Consider the following 22,876-nt stretch of genomic DNA (forward strand, 5'->3'; position numbering starts at 1 on the left):
CATACAAGGTACACCTTAAATTTGTAGTTATTTTAATATAAGTTAGCAAAATACAGTATTGCCATTAAAAGTGTAAAAGACAAAAAGGCAACTTCACAGTGGGACTGGTGACAGACTCACCCTAGTGGAAAGTCTCCCACAGGCAGCACATTTCCTATGACATTGAGTTTTATCACTGTGGTTGCTGGAAGAGGATGAGGCTGTGGGTTTGCAGAGAACCGCAGTGACTGCAAAACCACAGCCAGGGTGTGGGGCACCCAAAATGGTAAGTGCATTTCCTCCCTGATCCTCAGTGCAAAGAGAACAGCACAGGGTCACCTACAGTGTCCTGCAGAGGAACTGGGGGTTTTCCTGACAGGTGTTAAAAGATGCATCCTCTTCAACCCTGAAATTAACTAGTGACCCAGCTCACTGTCTGGGGACATGGAGCAATTTTGACTTTTTAAAACCATCCAAAATCAGGAAACTTTGTCCACTGCTCAGGTTAACTCCTGATGAGTAACTACATTAAGGTGATTTGGGTGCCTAAAAGCCTCCCAGGCCATCCCAAGGAAGAGAAGCTTCTCAGTAATATTCCAGAATTGAATGCCACCTTATTTATGCTCAGGCAGGAATTCCAGCAACAGTCCATGTTGAATGTCAAACAGCAAGAGCACAATACTCTAAGCAGCATTATGATTTAATAGTGAACAATCTGAGAGCCAGAAAAATACCTGCAGACAGCAGATGTGCAAAAGGGAAGGAGAAACTGTATTTTGTTAATGAATAAAAATGTATTTTGCTAATGACTTTGTGTTTTGGATCTGCACAACTGATGGCACATCAAACATGGCACAGATTGGTGTTTGGAATCCCACCCCTTTCTTGGTCCAAGTCCCCTCCAGTCAGGCAGGACAGCCACCTGTACATTTAAATAAGAACACAGTGGGCACTACATAACCCTTTATTCTGCTGTGCTGAAGAGTCCATGAGCTGGATTCCCTTCCTGAACGTGCTCTTCTCCCAAAGACCTGGAGTCTGCAGGATCTTTATTACCAGCTCCTCAAAGGCCTGCTGCACTCCATCCTCTGTCTTGGCACTGGTCTCTGGAGGAAGGGGGAAAATATTATTTTATCTTATTTGCAGGGAGTATATTCTACTTAGTAAAAATTGATTTTGGGACCAGAGAGAAGATGGGAGGTTTTTTAATGAGTGAACCTCCGCTCCATTCTCTCTTAAAGGTGCACTTAAGTTGAATAGGATAAACAGAAATACATCCCAGTCTGAACTATCACATTTTTCCGCCTAAAAAGAAATCCACAGTTCCCCATTTTCTCCATAATGGAGAAAAAGAAATTGTTCTCAAGTTGTGACAGTAAATCTAGAAGATAATTATTCCATAACAAAGCTGAGAAAGAATTCAAAGGGAATTGCATGTTGTCCCCTGAGTGTTTCAGTTTCTCCCAGAAATCTTCAAGAAGCTTTCTCTTTAGAAATTCAGTTTGTTCCCCACCTTTATATCTTCACATTGCACATTTTACTGTTACTCTAAGAATATTGTCTTTTATGTGGCTGCAACAGAAACTTGGAAATGAAAGATCAGCCAAGGTCCTTGCAGCCATCAGAAAGGAGGAAAATTTCAGTCTTCTGGGCTCTGAATTAAAAAATCCTGCTGGTTTCAAGAGAATATAGAATTCATGCCTGTACAGTATATGCAGTAAATCTGTTTCAGAGAAAAGTGCTTCTAGTTGCAGTCAATGCAGAAGGTGAAACCTACATCCCTGAATATGAATTACAGCAAAAGGAATATTAATTAGACATTAAAAAAAAGGTAGCAACCCATCAACCTGAAATACAATTGTACATTCATGCTTGGCAATACCAAAATAAACATTTGAAAACAGAAGTTTTTGTCCCATACCTATAAAAAGCAGTGAGTGTTTCCTAGCAAGCTGCAGCCCTTCTTTTCTCTCTACTTCACGGTCAGGCTGCAGAGACAAATGAAGAACGTGACTGAAATAAGCTACACTTAATAAGCCACTTTTAAAAAGTACCCAGAAAAGCCCCACTACAGAAAAGAGGTTTTGTTGAAAGGAAAAATGTCTGTAATATGTATTAATCAACTGGATTTTCCCACTCTGTAGCTCACTGCCAGGCTGGCTGTTAGGGGGTCAAACTCAACAGCAGCAACATCAAAGCACAGAATCACAGAATCTCCTGAACTGGAAGGAACCCACCAGGATCATCAAAGTCCAACACAGCCCCAAGAACCATTCCATGTGCCAAATCAGCAGGAAATGAACGTGCTGCTGTGTTCTGAATCAACCAGAAACAAGATCCACAGCAGAAAGGCCCAGCAGTCAATCAAAACCCCGTCCAAGGTTCTGAAACTGGGCACACTGGGAAGGGGCAGGAGAACCCAGCTCAGGAGAGACACACTGAGTCTCTCATTGCAAGGCAAGAGCAAAGCACCTCACTATGCAAAAGGCATCTAAATGTGTCAGAGCAGCCCAGAAACAGCCAGCAGTGCACCTCACAGCCACAGGGATGATGCACACTCTGCAGCCATCCAAAGAGCTGAGCTCCCCTTCCCCGGCAGCTGGCAAACAGAGTCTGGTCAGAAAGAAAGCAGCAGCTGTGCTGCAGGTAAATTCAGTGTTAGCAGTTTTTGGGCAGACCCTTGCACCATCTTAATGGAATATCATCAGTTGCGCCTCTCCAGGAAAGCTTTTGTTAAAATCTTCAACAGTATCTGACTCTAAAATGACAGAAGGGGAGCCTTCCCAACTCAGTTGCAGAGGAAATTACCTCCTGACACAACAGCTGTATTACTTACAGCACCTACCTCACATTTACACATGGTGATAAATAAATAATCCAGGGAAGAATGTAAAAATAAATGCATTTAATGAATGTAAATACACTCCCAAACTGACCTTATCAGTTTTATTGCCAACCAACATCTTCACAGTGCTGCTGGTGGTGGTGTGCATTTCCAGCTCATTCAGCCATTTTCCCAGTCCTGTGAAAGTGTCTTTTCTTGTAACATCATACACTGAGAACAGAGGAAAAGGAGTTTAACAGCCTTGGACAGCATTTCCTTCATTGTGACAGAACTTAGTTCACACTTCCTAACTACTGCCTGGAAAAAATAAATGGTATTAGGGAACTATAGAAAGAGGCATCAACCACACACTCCTCCCAGAGCTGGAACACACTGGGCTGTGCTCACCCAAAGTCACTTCAGGATTACTGGACACAAGCAGCTCTGTCAGTGAAAATCAGATTTACCAACAAGAAATATTCTACCTGTTGGTTGTGCTGAATTGGGCCACACAGAATATTTTAAAACAGGTATTTTGTCACCTAAATTTATTTATAAGTATATGCACACACTGCTGCTAAAAACATGGACTGAGTTTAAAGCTAATTTTGGGCGCTGTAACTCAGTAACTGCATTTACATAAATCACTAAGGCTTAAAAATCATAGAGAGAGTATTTTGTACAGCAAAGTTAAGATTAGCCTTCACAAAGCCTGAAAGGAAGAATCCCTTTGTTTTCTAATTGCTGCTGTCACACAGAAAGGGCCCAGCTATCCATTGCCTGTGTACAAACCTCAAGTCTTACCACAATCACAATAATCACAGCAATACTTTCTAGGGAAAGAAAGAAGTAAAAACATCATGGGGAAAAGAATACAACACAACCCCTGATTAGCCTTATTACCAGAAAACCACCCAAGTAATAACTACAAAGCTCATAATTCATCCACTCAACAGCTTGCAGCATGACATCTCTTTTCAATTTAAAATACTTTGAAGCAGCAGTATTTCCTGCCAGTGGTTTTGCACACTCAGTGTTTGAGCTAATGAGCAGTAATGTTGTAAAAGCCATAATTACTCCTCTGATTATCTCGGATAACCTCCTTTTGCAAGGACATGCACATTTAGGAGAAATAAAGACCACAATTTCTGTAATCATGCTATTCTTCTATTTATTTCATACCTAAAACAACTCCCTGAGCTCCTCGGTAGTAACTGGGAGTCAGTGTTCTGAAGCGCTCCTGTCCTGCTGTATCCTACAGAGGGAGGGGAAAAAAAACCCAAATACACAACATAAAATACATTTAGAACAACAACAACAAAAAAGGTATTTTAAACTAAACAATATGAGCAAGTTTAAAATTATCCTGAGCAGCAAGGATACATGAAATATTAAGATGTGAGAATAAGGAAAGCAGTCAGAAAACAACAGCAGAAAATGCTTAAGGAGTGGCAGGAAAACCACAAAAAGGAGCTCTTGAAGCTCGCACGTCTCTCAGAAACCAACACGCCCCATCTGAATGGAACAAGACCTACCCACATGGCCAGCGTTACTGCACGGCCCTCCAGCACCATTTTCTTCACTTTGAAATCGATACCTAAGGCGGAAGAAGGGGAGACTCGTCAGAAGGAGCTGCCGGATACCTGCCCTGGCAGCCGCCTCCTGCCGCCCCCCACGTCTCCGGCTCCGGAGCCCAGCAAGAGCAAGCCCAGCCCCGGGTGGATCCGGGCTCACCGACGGTGGGTTTCAGGCGCGGCTCAAACGCGCCGTCCGTGAACCTCCGCAGGAGGCTGTGGGGAGAGAAACCCGGGGCTCAGCCCGGGGCTGCGGCCCCCAGCCCCGCACGGCCCGCCCGGCACCTGGACTTCCCCACGCCGCTGTCTCCGAGCAGCAGCAGCTTCAGGGTGAGGCCCGCGGGCTCCATCCCGCGCCGTGAAGGCTCCGCGCAGCCACCGCCGCTCCCCGGAGCCGCCCGCTGCTCTGGGCGGCCCGGCCCCGGCGGCCGACGCGGCCCCGCCTCTGAGGCGCCGGGCGGGGCGGGAGCGGGCCCGGCTGCAGCCGCAGCGCCGACGGGCTCCCGGCTGGCGGAGGCTCGGCCATGGGTGACTACCAGATCTCGGTGGAGGAGCTGAACGACCTCCTGTCTGATAGCAGCGGCTGCTACAGCCTGCCCAGCGCGCACAGCAACGAGGTGGTGCCGCGCATCCACGTGGGGAACGCGTGAGTGCGCCGGAGCGGGGCCGGGGGGGGCTCGGAGCAGGCCCGGGCCGGGCCGGGTGCGGTGTCCGGAGGGGCCGGGCCGGGTGCGGTGTCCGCAGGGGCCGGGCCGGGTGCGGTGTCCGCAGGGGCCGGGCCGGGTGCGGTGTCCGCAGGGGCCGGGCCGGGTGCGGTGTCCGGAGGGGCCGGGCCGGGTGCGGTGTCCGCAGGGGCCGGGCGGGATGCGGTGTCCGGAGGGGCCGGGCCGGGTGCGGTGTCCGGAGGGGCCGGGCGGGATGCGGTGCTCTGAGGGGCCGGGCCGGGTGCGGTGTCCGGAGGGGCCGGGCGGGGTGCGGTGTCCGGAGGGGCCGGGCCGGGTGCGGTGTCCGGAGGGGCCGGGCGGGATGCGGTGCTCTGAGGGGCCGGGCCGGGTGCGGTGCCCGGAGGGGCCGGGCGGGGTGCGGTGCTCTGAGGGGCCGGGCCGGGTGCGGTGTCCGGAGGGGCCGGGCGGGATGCGGTGCCCGGAGGGGCCGGGCGGGATGCGGTGTCCGGAGGGGCCGGGCCGGGTGCGGTGTCCGGAGGGGCCGGGCGGGATGCGGTGTCCGGAGGGGCCGGGCCGGGTGCCGTGTCCGGAGGGGCCGGGCCGCGCCTGAGGCTCAGGGCGGTCACCGAGCAGCTCCCGGCGCTTCGGGCCAGGCTGCAGGACGGGACCTGCTGCATCTCTGCGGGCCCTCTGGGGTTTATTTTTTTGCACTACATCCTTATTTCAGTTATCTGTTCCAGTCCTGTCCTATCTTGCAGATTCTCTTTCCCCTCTTTGTCCATCTTTGTACACTTTTTCCCAGTGAAATTGGGGGGGGGGTTTTCTATACATGTGCAGTATACTGGATCCCTGTTCCTATTTTAGCCTTGCACCTCCTAAAGTAATACAAGTTAAGATCACAGCTTGTCACTAACTTACTCCTAAACCAATCCAAATTATGTTTGGATTTTTTACAATTACTGCCCGTTGGTGCAGGACATGCGGGTCTAGAGATGGGACTGAAATCATTCAGTAGCCAGTCTGCTGTCTGACAGCCCACATTTCCTTCAGATTTGTATCAGTTACCTGGGAAAAAAAAAAAGGAAGTCATAGCTTGCAAGCTGATTTGTGTAGTAAATAATTTAAAAGTAACTTTGAAGGTAGTTAGCTACTACAGAGTCATTTTCATTGTTCGGGAGTTTATTTTAATTATAGAGTATGGACTGTAATATGTTCAAATGCAGGGGTGTCTAGGAACAGATAATGAATGTATAAGTTGCACAGTGGAAAATCTTTGTCTAGTGGAAATCTTGACCGTTGAGAAGGACTTTTTATGTAATAAGTGACCAAAAATATCTGAAGCACCAGTGCAGTTTGTAGCATAGGAACAGTTCAGCTGCTAGTTGGACAAACAGAAAACTTGCAGTTGTATTGTCAGTGTTTCTAAAAGAATGATGAGAAAATGTGGAGGGCAGCTAGAAAAACTTTTGTAGCTGAAAAAACTATTTCACAATTGGAACAGATAATCTACTTGATTTGTCAAGACTTAAGAGGCAATAATATCTTTGAAGCATCCATAGAGAGTTAAGGTAATGCTCAGGTCCAGTTGAATAGATGGATTTCCATTAAGATTTAGTCACTGCATGGTGAACTTTGATATTCTCAAATTGGAAATAATATTAATTCTTAAGAGGATTTTTTGTAAATCAGAAATAATTTTGAAACGGTATGAATCTCTAACATCATTTCAAGCTTCATGTCCTGCTTTTGTGCTCCTGTTGTGTGCAGGATAGGGTCACGTTTTGGATAAAAAGCAACAGAGATTTTATTACAATAAAAATTCACAGAGCAACCAGAGGAGGGGCATTGGGATGCCAGTATATGATATAAAAATTAGAATTTGAACCTGAACTCACAGGAAAAAATTCAAACCTCTGAGTGAGATTCAGAAACTTCTGTTGGTTACCTTTTAAAATATTTTGCACAGCAGTGCTGCTGTCTCTCCTTAAGAGTAGCTAACTCATCTTTAGATAAAAGTGACAACGTGGAGACATTCAGGCTGATGAGATGAAATTGGGCCACAGTGTAGAATAACAGTTTGTCCATCAAGTGACTTCAGCTGCAGGCAGAGCCAAAGTAACTGATCTTCCAGGCAATACATGGAAGTCAAAATTAATGAAAATACAGAGATAAAATGATAAAATATTTTGAAAATTGTCGGTTTCCATATTACCATAGGCAACTCTGACCTCTCAAGAAGATTAGACAAAATTTGTGAAGATGAGTAAAAATGTCATGCTCCTAAAACAAGAATCATAAATAGGTGATAAACTAGCACAGTTTGGTATTTTTCAATCACAAAATAACAATTTGGGATGCACTGCAAGTGCACATCATTTTGTGGTTCTGTATAAGTGGAGATGTGTTTCAGTGTAATATCCGAATCTGACCAGAAGGGTTGGACAGAATTCATTGTTACCAGGGTTGCAGGTGACATAAAAATGGGGACAAGAGGGAGCAGTCAGCACACTGGAGGGTGGGAGGCTTTTTATCCAGAGCACCCATGTGAAAATCAGGTTTTTGCCTGAAAATTAGCAGGCTTGGATTTCTGACCTGCTGACCCAGGGAATTTATTTGTGGAGTTTTTCGCAGATGCCTGAAACCTGTAACGATTCTGGCCATGTCTCCAGAACAGTATTTGGTAAAAATGTTCTGGTTTTTAATGCCCAGTCTTACTTTTTCTGTCTGCTTTAATGTGTGTGGGTAACCCATGAAGCAATTCTTTGTTCTTAATGTGCTAGAAGTGCAGGTGTGGTGTAAGGAGTATGGAAGGCATTCTCCCAAAATCAATGTTATCTTTAGTGACTGTAAGGGAAGTGTTGATAAGGAAACAATTTTGCATGGACAGGACAGTGTAAATTAAAAGGGGTTAATAGGCTGGCATTTTTTGCCCTTAAAAACTTGGTTTATTTGCTTCTAATTCCATATGCCAGTAGTTCATAGCCTCGTGTATCCTTAATGGCTGATGAATGGTTCTCCAAAACCTGTGTTTTGTGGCTGGTAAAATAATTTATCTCACGTCAAAAGAAACACTTCTTACTGGTGTTACTCACAGGATGAGGAGCTCTAAATCTTCCCTACTGAGAATGGACAAGATTCTGTGGTTTTTTTTCAGGAACCAGATGAAGCTGATGTTAGCATCTCTCTGCTATTTGAAGGAGCTAGCATTTCAACATCCATCATGATGCAGCTGGAATGAAATGTTAAGGATGAGAGAGATCCAAGGACTGTTTGGAAAGGGAGAGACAAATGGCATACAAATTCTCTCTTTTTCACCTCTAGCTGTGTAAGAAAATCATCTGTAAAATCTGCAAAGATCATTCAGTGGGAAGGAGTTTGCCTCCAGGGAAGCCAGTCTGTTGCCAGATTCCACCTTGATTTCAGGATGGGAGTTCCTGTTGATGCTGAACAGTCAGATATATGCTGATCTGTATAATATTAATTAAACCATATTCTCACCCTACTAAGCATAGGAACTCACTGCTGTATTAACACCTCTTGGTTTGGCCTTGCTCTGTAGGATTTTTTGTGTTGAAAACAGAATTCTCCAGACACTGAAACTTCTCCCCTGGCACAGATGATGTCCTGCCAGATGGAAAATCTGTCAGCATTTGTTTGGGTAATGAAGTCTTACAAATATTTGGTTCATTGCCATAGTTGCTCGGCACAGACAGCAGAAAATGTAAAAGCTTCAGTCATGCATAAGTCTTCATCTGCTTACACTAGAATTTAAAGGGCGTGCAGTCATCAGGAAGAAAGGAATTCTCAAGATGTTCATGACCTTGAATTACATCAAAATTGTGAGTGAATGGACTCAGAGATGCATATAGATGTAAACCAACTAATTTGGGTGTTTATTTTAAGTTTAAGTGTCCAGCCAAAAGCCCTGGATGCATTGCCATCTCACAAAAACTTGTCCAGAATGATACTGCACAAATGCTTATCTGGAGTTCAGCTTAATACTAAGGCTTCTTGTATTTGCAATTTATGGGTTGAGCTGTAGGGAGTTTTTCCAAAATCCATATCCAGTTAGACACATACTGAAAGCTGCTTTTAAAAACAACCTGTCTAGGCTGTCTCTTTTCACAAAGTGTGCAAGAGCTGAGTTATCCTTCAGCTAAAACCTTCTGTCACATTCTGCTGATGTTGACCAGTGGGGCTTAGATTTTACTAGGAGACCACAGAGTGTGATAAAACATATGGGTTTGGTTTGGTTTTTTTTTCTTCCCAGGAAAGTGAGGCAAATATTGTAACTGCAATAAGGAAATAATCAGAGTCAGAGTGAAAAGTAGTGGATTTATGGCAAAAAGGAGTCAATTCTTTCCTGATATTACTTAATGGTTATCTCCTCTTACTATAGATTGCATTCCAGGGCACAAGCAGAGACTTGTGCATGGTCACTTGTGTTACTGAGCAGATGGGTTGTTTGCCATTCTGCATCCTGGAGCTTTTATCAAAGCTTATGGCATTGTTACTGGATCTAATTAATTGTCATCATCAAGTCTGAAAGGCATGATTATTATGTAGCATCCAGCTTGGCTGTTCACTAATAGGGTACACCACTCTTTTAGCCACCTAAAGATGGAAGCTGGTGCTTTTGCTACAATTTTTGGAAAAACTGAGGAGTTGGAAAGGGCTTAGCTGACCAGTACTGGATGCTTTCTTAAGCACTTTAGCATCTTAAACATCACTCATCTGGATTCTTTCACATTCAGATACTGATTGCAGCTAAGACTGAAAATTGTAACACTTGTGCTGAAAACACTGAGTCTCAAAGACTGAATGATACCCTCTGTGTTGCTGACCTCTGACGGCCTTGACTGATCTTTCCATGACTTCAAAGGTGCTGAATAGCACAGGGCATAGGACTCTTTGTAGCCCTCAGATGAGTCTTTTGAAGATGCAGGAACATTTACTCAGTTACTTTCTTCCTGTGGCCTGATAAGAAGTCAGGGCTGTTTCACAGTGCTTAAAATTGCCCCTTAAAATGTCAGTTTGTCTGGTCTGCCTGCTAAAGTAGCAAGTACTGCTTATCAAGTTCTGCATGACTGGCACCTGACAGCAGAGGCTTTTTATAACTGGTTCTTGAATTATTTTATGTGGGTAATGGTTAATCTTAGAGGTTAATGTGCTGTCATCTCCAATATTTTTCCTACTTCAGTCAGAATTTTATGTTCAGAAAGTTACAATTTTAGGCCATAGCAGGGTCTAACAGATGCAGATTCACTTTCATGTGTGCTTTCCTCAGTCCAAGAAAACAGCATTCTCTCATGCACAAGTAGTGACCATGGCTCTGAATATTGTTGTGAATTTATAACCTGTAGCTAATTCACTTTTGGGCACAGTATATTTGGCATCTACTAACAGAAAAATCAAAGGGTTTGGTTATCAATACCTAGATACTGAGCTGATTCACCAAATTCTAATCATTTTCTTGACACTTTCTGTCATGCAGGTTCATAGCCAAGAACATTATGAGGCTGCAGCGTCTGGGGATAACCCATGTTCTGAATGCAGCAGAGGGGAAATCATTCATGCATGTGAACACTAATGCAGAGTTCTATGAAGGCACAGGCATCAGATACCATGGCATTAAAGCTAACGATACACAGGAGTTTAACCTCAGCCGCTATTTTGAGGAGGCAGCTGATTTTATTGACAAAGCCCTTTCCCAGAAGGATGGTAAGGCAAACTGAAATACCTTTCTACCGTGTTTTCTGTGCACTGCGTGTGTTTCTTAGTGGTTTGCTGTTTAAAATGGTTCTTTGCTCATATTATCAACAGAACAACCAAGTGGAAAATTCACATAAAGGCCCTGAATCGAAGACACAAGAATACACAATGAGACAGCTTGGTCTTGTGTTTATACACGTACATGTTTACACATGTAAATCTCCAATTCTTGGCAAAGGGAAGTCTGTCACTGTAAGGATGATTTGAAATGGGAAACAGCTGCTGCATCTTATTATAGTTTCTTTCTGGGAAGAAATGTTTTTATTTTTCCTTAGAAATGTTATGCCACATTAAAAATATTTTTTAGAAAATAAGGGTCTAGAAGTTGTTTAAGGACATTAGAAATTACAGTTTAAAGGCAGAAGTGATACAAGTAATACAAGCACTGAAGAATAGTCACATAACCTGTTACAAGGGGTTTTTTCCAAATGCACAGTAAGGGTAGATGCTGTCACCTTACAGTTTTTATTACATTAAATCATTACAGTATTTTATGTGTTGGTTGCCTCTTCATTTCCTAGGACTGCAGGAAAGTTGAAGGTTATATTTGCAATGTTGTTTATTGCCACATTTCTCTGTAGTGTGTTTCCTCAGAGCAGAAATCCTAGGACACAGTGGAGTGGGCCAGATGGTGTTTGTGTTGTCTGACTATTTCAACATTCCAGTTATTTCTACACAGGCTTAATTTCTTTCTTGCTTCGTGACTGAGCATTGAATAGGAGGAATGAGAACTCCCACAATTCTAGAAGTTCTTTCTCTGAAATGGGCAAAGGGGTACTGGAGCTGTGCTGTGGGTTTTGACAGATGGAAATAAATTCTACATCCAGTTTGGTGGAGGATGAAAAATTCTAAAAGTTGAATGCAGCTCTTGCAGTTAGCATTGTGACCCACTGAAACAGGCTGCAAGAGGAGAGAAGGGTTTGCTGTGCCATGACTGTATCTGCTCAGTTTAATCTCAGTAGTTTCAGGGTCTGTAAATTCAGAGTCAATCTGAATTTGCAGCACTTCCATTTGCTGATTCTTTCAGTCTTAGTAGTTGTCTACTACGCCCACCAGTGTTTTTTTAACGTGATAAGTTAAGAACTTTGGAGCTGGGTGATGTTGGAGCCAGTTTTAAGATTAACTGGCTACTGCAAATTGTTAGTTTTGTTTGACATTGAAGTGTTGAGTAAGGATAGTGAAGAGGAATATGATAGTATTCTCCTTCAATTTCATTTTAGTGTTGCAATGCATGAAGTTTTGGAAGGGTATCCTGCAGGTCTGGAAGGCAGCCCTTCAGACACTGCCTTCCACAGAGAAAGGCAAGAAACCTTTTTGCTTTGGACCCTTTGCTGAAAAGTCAATTTTCTTCCATGTATATAATCAAGAATCTCTAAATTTTGCTAATTTATGACTACAGGCTCTCAAGAAATGTTGAGAATTAATTGTTTTAGCTCTTTTACCATGCTAGTGATTTACTTTGAGCTGAGAAGCTTTTGCTGTTTAAGGCAAATGTGATAACAGGATTTCTGTTGGTGTGATTCAAAGCAAGATGTGGTTATGGAAAGAGTGTGTGTGTGTGTGGTTCAGCTGTTTTCTTGTCTCAAAAAACAATTTACTCTGGAGAGTAGACTGGCATCACATGTCCCACTACATTTGGAAAGGAGAGAATTTCTGTGTCTGGAAAAGCAGGTCAAAGAGGAAGAAGCTGAGAAACAATAAAATCAGATTAGATTTCTCAAAGAGAGCAGTAGCCTGCTTTTTTATTTTTGGATACCTTGCTGAAGGATTTACCCACATGGTGGGTTAACCTTGGCTGGATATCAGGTGCCAGCCCAACCTCTCCTCAGCTGGACAGGGGAGAAAAATAAAACAAAAGGCTCCTGGGTCAAGATAAGGGCAGGGAGATCACCCAGCAATTACCATCACAGGCAAAAGAGACTCAACTTGAGGAAGATAATTTCACTTAATGCCAGTCAAATCAGAGTAGGGGAATGAGTAACAAAACCAAACCTTAAAAGACCTTCCCTCTTCCCCTCCTTTCCATGTTCAGCTTCATTCCCTGTTTTCTCTACCTCCTCATGCCAAGCAGCACAAGAGGACAGGGAATGGGGATTGCAGTCAGTTCATCACACATTTTTGCTGCTCCTTCCTCTTCATTCTCTTCCCCTGCTCCAGTCTCACCCACAGGAGCTATCCAAGAGCTTCTCCAATGTGAAGCCTTCCCAGAGACTGCAGCTTTGCATTACCTGCTCCAGCATGGATCCCTTTTTTCATGGGGCACAGTCCTCCAGGAGCACTTTGCTCTAGTGCAGGTCTTCCACATGTTCACAAATCCTGCCTGAAAACCTGTTCCAGCACATGTTTCTCTATTCATGGAGCCACAGGTCCTGCCAGGACCCTGCTCCATGGCTTCCTATGGGGTCCTGGCCTCCTTTGGGCATGTCCCTGGCTCTGGCACTGGCATGGGGTCCCCCATGGGCTGCAGGGGGGTGTCTGCTCTGCTGTGCACCTGCATGGATTGCAAGGGGACAGCCTGCCTCACCATGGTCTTCCTCACAGGCTGCAGGGGAATCTTCTTTCCTGTGCCTGGAATACCTTCTCCTCCTCTGTCTTCACTGACTTGAGTGTCTGCAGAGTTTTTTTCACATATTCTCGTTCCTCTCATTCACCTGCTGTTGTTCAGCAGGTTTTTTCCCCCCTTCCTAAACATGTTACGCCAGAGGTGCTGCCACTGTCACTGTTGGGTTTGGCAAGTGCTTCTTGGATCCAGTTGGCTCTGGCTCTTTGGACACAGGGGATGCCTCTGGCATCTTCTCACAGAAGACATCCCTGTGCCCCCACCACCACCACCAAAGTGTTGCCATGCAAACTCAATACAACCCACCTAATGTGTAGAATGAGTTCCCTAATCAATCAGCTGGAAGCATTTTATTGGTGCTGACAAACAGCATGGTTAGATATTTCTGCCTCTTGTCTCTGCAGAGTAGGCAGCTTCACCTACTTGAGGGTTAATGTGGCTTCATAAATAGCCAGAGAAGTGGCCAGGTATGCTGCAGCATTGAGTTAGCGTAGCAGTTGGCAGCAATGCAGCAGAAAGGCTGGATGTCTTTGAAGAGATGCAGTACATGGCAAACAGCATATTTGTTTTCAGGGTATTTTAAACTTCCTTTATTTTTGCTCTCTGGTACTGGTCATCTTTAGGGGCAAAGCTTGTCAAAACCACCAGAGGCTGGAGAAGTGCAGTAAACAGACATAGTTTGACTCTTGGGATACAGTAGGAAATAGGTTTTAGTGAGGTTGTTTGACATGCAACCTGTTTGGGTTTTTTCTTTTGCATTATCCTTGGTCACAGACTGTGTAGCTACTAACAGAGTGAACAGTACCTTTCTTCCAACTCCAACATGTAGCATTTGGAATTCACAGTTCTCCAGCTGTGAAAGGACCAATATTAATACACTTCATGCCTGTCCTGGTTTGGTAAGACAGGTGTCTGCCAGGGAAAGCCAGAGCTTCCCTTGGAATGGAGAATGTAAACCTCCTCCCTCTGAGTTATTATAATTCTGAAATTAAGGGGCTTTCAGGCAAAGATATGGGAATAGAAATAATAATTCTTTACTAGGAATATTGAAAATAAAAATGTAGTAGTACAAAAAAGCAAACAAACAAACAAAAAAAAGAAAACACTGACAGAGTCAGAATACAACCTGACACCCTGTTGGTCAGGGTTTTAGGAGCAGTCCACTCAAGTCCTCCTGGAGTGACAGATGTGGTTCAGTTGGAGCAGAGATGATGCTGTAGAAGGGTCCAGTGGTGGTGAGATGGGTCTGGTCTTCCTCTGGGAATCCAGTGCAAAGAGGCTGTGCTGCTATTCTGAATCTCAGATTTTTATCCAGATAGGAATTCTTGGCTCCTCCCCCTGGGTGGAGCATCTCCCCATGGGATGATGGAATTATATCAGCCCTGCAGTGAGCCTCGATGGCCCATGAACAGCAAATATCCCCTGGAGGGAGGATAAGTCCTGGAAGAGATAAAGAACACTGCCCCAGCTGGTTTTAACAGAAGATATGCCCCCAGAGTTATGAGGGATAGTTTGTGGAAGAGATAAGGAAAACTGGCCCATTAACAGAAGACACCCACCCCTCACCCCTGGAGTTATGATGAGGAGTGGGTTATACGAGAGATAAGAAAACACCTCCCCAACCGGTTTCAACAGCTGGCAATAGAATACAAACTTTGGTTCCCTCTTGCATTGCAACCCAAGACAAAGGCCGAGCTATTTGTTCCTGCCTTTCACCCGAGCTGTGCCATGTGTCCCTGCAGGCCAGGTGCTGGTGCACTGCCGGGAGGGCTACAGCCGCTCGCCCACGCTGGTGATCGCGTACCTGATGCTGCGGCGGCACATGGGCGTGCGCGCCGCGCTCTGCGCCGTGCGGCAGAACCGCGAGATCGGCCCCAACGACGGCTTCCTGCGGCAGCTCTGCCAGCTCAACGAGCGCCTGCTCAAGGAGGGCAAGCTCCAGCCCTAGGACACGGCGCTGCGGCGTTTGCTTTGGACATTCTCAGACCTTCAGAGGATGCTTTAGAGACTCTAATTGCAACCACCAGGCTAAAAGCGAAACAGAATTCCTGCTTGTGGAGTGAAAGGATCCTTCTTGAGCTCTGGGACTGTCTTTCAGGGTGTCGTTGTTGGGAGCTGTTGCCATAAACATGTTTTTGGAGGGATAACTCCAGTGATAACAGCTGTCTTCTCACGTATTTCAGAGCCCCTGCAGACTCCATAGCATATGTGGTTTGCGTTGACGTTGATTGTGATTCATTTAAGCTTTGTGTTTAATCTCACCAGAGCACCAGTTCCCAAAAGCCCCCACACATCTCTTCACTCACTCTTAATAGTGCACTGTAATTTCTAAAGCTTCTTTTTCACGCGTTCAGGTGCCTAAAGTTTGAATGTAGGAGCTTTAAGGAATGGGAAGCATATATACAAATGCACAGATGCATTCACTTGGAAAGTGAAGTGCGTGCAGTGTTTTGTGTGGATTTACGCAATACACAGTGTGGTAGTAAAGCTATTCAGAGCCCATGCTTGATGCACACTGTGTTTCCAAGAATAGCTTTTTATCTCTTGCTGTTACAATGGACATGATATAGTCTGTTATCAAATGCTCTTTTATTTTTATTTCGAAATCATGCTAGAAAAAAATGTCGAGCAAATGCTGAGGGAAGAACTTGAACAAGGAAGAAATAATATTAGTATTTAGAAGTGCTTGTGGTGGATGTATAATTAAGTCCTAAATATCCTAATATAATGGCTTTCAAAACTTGTATGGAATTACAGTGTCTTTACCTCTTCTTTACTGTCACTGTTCAGTAGCACAGAATGGAATGACCACACGTGCACATTACTTCCAGCACAGGTGTGCTTACAAAGCAGTTTGCAGAAGAACACTCTTGACTTCTTGGATTGCTTGCATGGTATCATTAAATAGAAATGAGCATTGTAATGTACCACGCTGTATAGGAAATATTTATGTTCTATTCAAATAAATGATGTCTTGATTCTGTTTACTGCAGATTAAATGAGTCATTGCAGTGTTGGGAGAAATGAGCATTGTTTGCACTCTGCCTGACTTAGTGTGTAAATGTACCTGTGAGTTACAGCACTGTGTTAATGCAAATGAGCTCCCACTGCAAACTGGAATTGCTGATTAAACCATCAGATACCAGGCTGACTGTTCCATTCTCACCTGTGCTTTAATGTAGCTCTAGAATAAAAAATCTTAACACTGTTTTAAACAGAATCACTATTAGTAACAGGTGTGATCCCAGATGTAGTTTGTCTACTCAGGATCAGAAATCCCAAAGGCCATGCACACATTGCTGTACTCCTCTTGTTGGGGTTGTGTGGTTTGGAGAGGTGGGAGTGGCAGGTGGAGGCGCATTATAGCAAGATAACATTCTTGAAGTTAAACTGCAGAGGTGATTATTCTGCTTGAGCTCCACAGGATGGAACTGCCACATCAAGGAGCCTTTTCTCTGTTGCGTCCTTCAAGTGACAGATGAGGAACACTCTGCCTGGTGTTCCCTGTCACATCTCCACAGTCAGTCAGTGTTCAGTGCTTGCTTTGAATCAGGATGGCTCAGTTATAATAAGCAGTAGTCACTTCCACTAGCTAATTACATACCTGTTTGCTTTCTCCCATTGATCCATTTAATCAGGATTAGATTAATTGCTTCTTCAAAATTCCTAGTTAATAATTTCATGTTGTGTGACATAGGAGTAATGACTTTATAGAAATAGTAATACCTTTTCTACAGTGCTGACTTTTCATACTGCAGTCTAATTTATAAATTACCCTTTTAAAATTTTTACTATAAACATTGATTTTTTTTTTTGTCTTGTCTCACACTGTGTACTCTTAACACCTATTTGCACTATAAGGAAAAATAAGGGAAATTCACATGGATGCACTTTATCTTTCACCTGTTACTTGGAAATCAAAATTCCAGTCCATTGAAGAGCAAGAAACCATTGGGCATTAGACCTTTGTTACTCCTGGGTAGGTTGTAAGAATGTTGGTAGTTGTCAGATTGGAACCAGAATGGTTTATTAAAATTGAGTCTGTTTTCCTTATGGTGATGTTTCTGTAATTGTCAGTGTCAAGAAATACTGAAAATCAAAACAGAGGGGAATGTGTTCTAATATTCAAGATAATCTTTTACTTCATGGGACACTGCTCACTCTTTTGGTTACTCTGGCCCATTTGTCTCAGTATAGCAAAGCTGATTTAGCAAATGTTTTTTAATATGAGGGTGGAGAGGCGTAAGACAACATTATAAATTGGTTTTAAAAGTGAGACAGTATATCATATCTAAAATTACTGATAGGCAACTCAGCAATGAATCCATTTCTGCTTTTAGAGCAGGCTAAAAATAGTTAAAATGTCAGATCACTGCTCCATTAATGGATCATACCCTTCCTCTCACTCTTGCTCTCCAAGTCCAGTTACGCTGCAAATTCCTCTGCCCATTTTAGCTGGCCAGGAAGATCTTGTGTGCCTCTAATCCACAGTGATATGCTGTATACTTGTAAATTTTTCTTCCTGATTGTAGAAGGAAAGATTGTATAAAACATGGGAATGAGAGCTTTCTTTCCATGTAATATGAAATTGAGAATGTATTGGAAGAAATAGAACTTTTTATTCCTTGGAAATTGCTGAGCACCTGCCCTTTGCTGTGAGATCTTCCTTACAAGGATGTAAATTTAGGAAGATACATTTTGAAGGAACTGTTTGTTGCAAACAGCAACACTCTGCCTTTGGAGTTGAAACTACCTGGCCATAACTAAAATATCCTCTAATCAGGACTGACATTAATGTGTTTATCCTGAATAGGAGTGTGGTAAATTTTGTGTGGTAGTACTGTGGAGAAGGATGGTGTCTCTATAAAATATGCATCTGTCATGGAACAGAGATATCTACCATGCCAAGTCTAGTTCAGTGAAGGAAAATGCAATGACTTTGGGGTTTTTGTTCCTAAGAGTTAGTGAAGTTAGAGAGGGGACGAAGAGAGAAGGTGAGAAGCTACTCATATTTTACAACAGGGAACAAAGATAAAGTCCAGATGTACAAAATGATGGTAGATGTAAAACTATATTCACCTACTCACACTGAATTAAAACTTTCTTAGCTGATGAAGAAGTACAGGAAAGAAGTCTGTAACTGAAAATTAAGACTAAAAGCAAACATAACCTTTTGTAGTTCTTTCTTCATCCTTAGGCCCTGCAGTGACACTACAGTGTTGCTCAGTGTTGAACCTGGCACACAGGTACTGCCAGAAACACCTCATGAGAGAATGGTGCAGTGCTGAAAAGGGAACATTGCATGGAGTTATTTCAAGCTTAGAATTAATGGCATCTGAATGCAGAACTAGCAGCCACAAAACATTGTATTGTAATTCCATTTTTGGGTGCTAAGCCTGTATTAAAATGGGACACCCTTTTCTTTTACAGTAATTATGATTGGTGATGTGAGAATTCATCTTCATAAAAGGCCTTGGAGATGAAGAGCACTGTGTGTAATAATAATAATGCATGTTTCTGAGCTGAAAAACAAATTTGTGTCAAATACATCCTCCTCCTTCTCAGCAAAGAACAACAGCAGAAAGAATATTAGCAATGTTTATTTTCATCATTTAGATACTTTCACTGAGCTGCCTTCTGTTGTCCAGAACTAATTAAATCTCTGATGCCAGAAGTAGAAGCAAGACTTTTATTTTTTATTCAATAAAAGAAAAAAAAATTATTTTTTGTATTAGTTCTGCTAGTTTACTATGATGTTTTTAGCACAGAGACTATCTAGTGGAATCTTTCTTAGTTTAGCACAAAAGTTTCTTCTAAAATTACTTTCTGGGCTTCACCAATGAGTAAAACTAGAAATACAACAAGCCTGAGAGGTATCTCATAAGGATTTGCTGGTGAGAATTAGTGTTCTGTAATTTCTTCTGCAAATAAATCCTGGAAATAATCAAGTGTTGGTGTTTTGATTTTATTTCCTGTGTGCTGATGTCACTGGCTGCCTGACTCACCAGATGGAGCTGTAGGCTTGTTATTCTTCCTGGAGAGTCATCCCTGAATCCCTGAGCTGTGCTGCTGTGTGAATCCGAGGTATTTTTATCATTGAAAAAGACAAGCCACCAGAATGATTTATCAGTCTCTGATAGGAGAACAATAAAAACCCGTTTATGTTGGCTTCCTGCAGGAGATCACACCACAGCATTCAGACTGTTGTATTCACTCTGTAGCATGTGACATTGCAGAATTCTTCTGAGACAGCTGAAAGTTGATTGGGAAAGGCTGCATCATGGGAAAACAAAAGAAAACAACTGTTTGAGAAGCAAAGTTCTTGATCATGTCAAAAACTGAATTCCTGGGCAGTGTCCACAGAGAAGCTGGAACTGCACCTGTACAACTTTGGGCTTGGATGCTGAGCAGAGCCCCTTTGGCCCAGGTGTGGGCAGAGAGCACCTGAAGCTGAAGTGACTGAACCAATTTCAGAAACTGATTTAGTTGTGTCTACCTGCATTGTAGTGTTGCAATCCCAGGGTTTCAGGAGAGAGATTTGAGTTAAGAAAGCAGCAGCAATGGATTCAGGCTAAGTACAAGAGTCACAGAATTCACAGAATCACCAGGTTGGAAGAGACCTTAAAGATCATAAAGTCCAACCCAGCCCCAACACCTCAACTAAACCATGTCCTTGAGTGCCACATCCAGTCTTGTCTTAAACACATCCAGGGATGGTGACTCCAGCACCCCCCCGGGCAGACCATTCCTGTACTTTATCATTGTTTCCATGAAAAACTTTTTCCTAATATCCAACCTGTATTTCCCTTGGTGCAGCTTGAGACTGTATCCTCTCCTTCTGTCAGTTGCTGCCTGACAGATGCCAATTAACAGCTGCCAATTAACTCCTTGTAGCTGCTCCCCTGGTGTCTCTGATTCCTGCTTAGAACAGAGCACTGCTTTGGGCTGAGGTATTCCCACTTTATTCCCAGTGTCTGCTGGGGGGCTGTGTTTGAGGTTTGTGCTGAGCACGGTGATGATGTTACAGAGATGTTTTTGTTACTGCTGTGCAGGGCTGACACAGAGCTGAGGCTTTTTCTGCTGAGGGGTGGGAAACCCTGGGGAGACCCCTGAGACAGCTGAGCCCAAGGGGCCAAATGGATGTTCAGCCCATTTGGCAGCAGGCTCAGCACACAAAGCCTGCAGTGCTGGTGTTACTTACCCCAGTAACAGCTCCACATGCTGGGGTCCTGCTGTCCCAGAGGCAGCTGAACACACCTACTGCCCACAGGAGTTCATGCGTCTCTCTGCTTTGCTTGCGTGCATGGCTTTTGCATTTCCTATAAGAATGTCTTTATCTCATCCCATGAGCTCTGACCCTCGGGATTTTGGCTCCTGGCTATGGGCAAAGCACAACTCGTGACTGAGGATGGAATTTCTCAGCTCAGAGAACAGCAGCTCAGCTCTGAATATGAGGAGTCCAGTATCAGTCCCACGCTGGTAGTGAGGGTTCATTCTGACAACACTCTATCCTTGATAACTCTCCTGGTTTTCTCCTGTGCTTCATTAACAGTACAAAAATCCAATTTTGGGAGGGAACTGCAGCACAGACTATGTCTGCTTTGCTGCTGAAAGGACTGTGAGCAGGCAAGCAGCTCCAGTGCGTGAAAGAATGATTTTGTAGTTGAGGACTCTGAATGTCTGAGATCTGGGTTCATTCCTGGCATCTGTTAGGATGCCCTCCTAGCTTATGGACAAGAAGTTTTAAACCACAGGCTAAATATAGCTTCTGTTTTTTCATTCAGAAATCGTTTTGGTGTTATTTCTCCAAGTAGGTTATACAGATAAATGTTAAGACAGTTAATACAGGAGATTAAGTACTTGAGAGAAGCTTCATCAAGAAGATTTTTGTGTTTTATGTGACAGTTGATTAAATGAGATTCTCCCTAGTAGGCTCACACCAACAGCAATAGCTTCTGGAAATATTCTTTAGGCAGACATTACATGGAAAGAAATTAACAGAAACTGAGCTTTGGTGGATACATACAATTCTGAAGGCATTTAAACAGGGCAGGAAAGGGGTAACAAGGATTCAGTGATTGCCAGCACTTTGTTCTGCTCTCCTGTTCTGCTCTCCAGCTGTTCTCCATGCTGCCACGGGCTGTGATGTCACTTAGGACAAGGGCTCTGCTGGAGAATAGCCACACATGGTGCTATTCCTATCTGACAAAAATAATACCAAAATCTTTGTTTAGTTCCTGGTCCTTCAGGACTTCAAGTCCTTCACGACTTGTTCAGTTTAGCTCTAAGCCAAAAATAGATTTACTACACGTAAGTAACCAAAATTATGCTTTGAAGAACATTTGCAATAGTTGGGAGTTTGGTTTCCTGTATTTGTGAGGCCATCATTAACTGCTTTGACAAAAGGAGGAAGTTAATGAAAGATAATCAGTGCCACTTATGATGATGTTTCAAACTCAACCCTTAACAGATGATGATGATGATTATAGAGAAAAAATAATCAGCATATTGGAAGCAAATTATTTTGTATCTTTAATACAGTCTGTATTAAAGAATGTGTTAAGAATATGTTCTGACTGGCTGAGGAGACAAAAAATCTTGTAGAAAGGAAAGAGTGTGTTGCATTCCTCCATAAAAACAGAGCACTTTCTGAGATGGTTGGGTGCCTAAGGTGTTGCCTGGAGCAAAGGAGGAAGGGAACTGACAATAAGGGCACACTGTAGTATGAAACACTACACATGATTTCTTTTAGACATTACTTGGAGTATTTGGAAAGGAGAACACTTTTGAGAGTGCTGATTCCTAATTTTTGGCTGAGCAAAAGACTGGGAAGGAAAGCACCTCACGATGTATTTCAGATGCCAGTGTTTCAGGGAAGGACCATTGCAGAGAGCAGGGGAGCTGAAGCTCAGCCCCAGTACCGTGGTACACCTGATGGGAGTGTCTGTCTGTCTGTGTGTGTCTCTGTGTGTCTGTGTCTGTGTGTGTGTGTCTGTGTTTCTCTGTGTGTGTCTGTGTGTGTGGATGAAGGGGTGAAATGTCCCCAGGTCCTTGCTGCTGTTCATCATCCAGGGCACACCAAGGGACAACACACCTACACCTTAAATTTGGTGACCCTTCTTTTCTGTACCCCATCAGGGGAATTGCCAGGATGGAATGCAAACCATTCTAAGTCTTACAGTCATTGGGGAAAGTCAGACTGAATCATTTTTGAATCTCCTCCACAGGAAATATTTTCAGGAGAAAGTCTGTGACAAGCATGGCAGTAACACACACTTGTCCCTGTACTGCTTTAAGCAAACATTTTGTTTTCAGTAGCTGTGACAAGCTCAGTGTGGTATCTTAACCTTCCTAAAGGCTGAGATGTTTTCTGATTAATATATTTAGCCTAACACCATTTGCAAATCACTTGAAAGTGTATGTAGTCTTGGGACACAGAAATTATGATATTTTCATCATTATCATCTTGTTTTTGCAAGGAAGAATACCATAGATGAGATTT

At 43.5% G+C, this 22,876-nt stretch overlaps 2 protein-coding genes across 6 annotated transcripts; one reads left to right on the forward strand and one right to left on the reverse strand.

Annotated features, from left to right (window-relative positions):
* Positions 1-15: 15 nt before the first annotated feature.
* On the reverse strand, positions 16-4,795 carry LOC136301905 (ras-related protein Rab-18-B-like). The gene is made up of 7 exons (XM_066205149.1): positions 4,663-4,795; positions 4,538-4,593; positions 4,339-4,400; positions 3,986-4,058; positions 2,916-3,034; positions 1,901-1,967; positions 16-1,085 (listed from the first exon to the last, which is right to left on the reverse strand). The coding sequence occupies exons 1-7, from the start codon at positions 4,725-4,727 to the stop codon at positions 910-912; spliced, it is 618 nt and encodes a 205-aa protein (XP_066061246.1). The 5' UTR covers positions 4,728-4,795; the 3' UTR covers positions 16-909.
* DUSP3 (dual specificity phosphatase 3) lies at positions 4,526-19,313 on the forward strand. 5 transcript variants are annotated; one of them, XM_066205153.1, is made up of 4 exons: positions 4,526-4,542; positions 8,197-8,367; positions 10,537-10,763; positions 15,117-19,313. In XM_066205153.1, the coding sequence occupies exons 2-4, from the start codon at positions 8,282-8,284 to the stop codon at positions 15,320-15,322; spliced, it is 519 nt and encodes a 172-aa protein (XP_066061250.1). In that variant the 5' UTR covers positions 4,526-4,542; positions 8,197-8,281; the 3' UTR covers positions 15,323-19,313. The 5 variants fall into 5 exon arrangements, with proteins under 5 accessions (XP_066061250.1, XP_066061247.1, XP_066061249.1 ...); XM_066205152.1 differs by lacking the exon at positions 4,526-4,542 and adding an exon at positions 4,930-4,994; XM_066205151.1 differs by lacking the exon at positions 4,526-4,542 and adding an exon at positions 4,936-5,023.
* Positions 19,314-22,876: the final 3,563 nt, after the last annotated feature.

This window comes from Chamaea fasciata, unplaced genomic scaffold, assembly GCF_029207755.1.
Source record: "Chamaea fasciata isolate MVZ Bird 193981 ecotype frontalis unplaced genomic scaffold, bChaFas1.0.hap1 SCAF_27, whole genome shotgun sequence".
NCBI classification, from domain to species: Eukaryota; Metazoa; Chordata; class Aves; order Passeriformes; family Sylviidae; genus Chamaea; species Chamaea fasciata.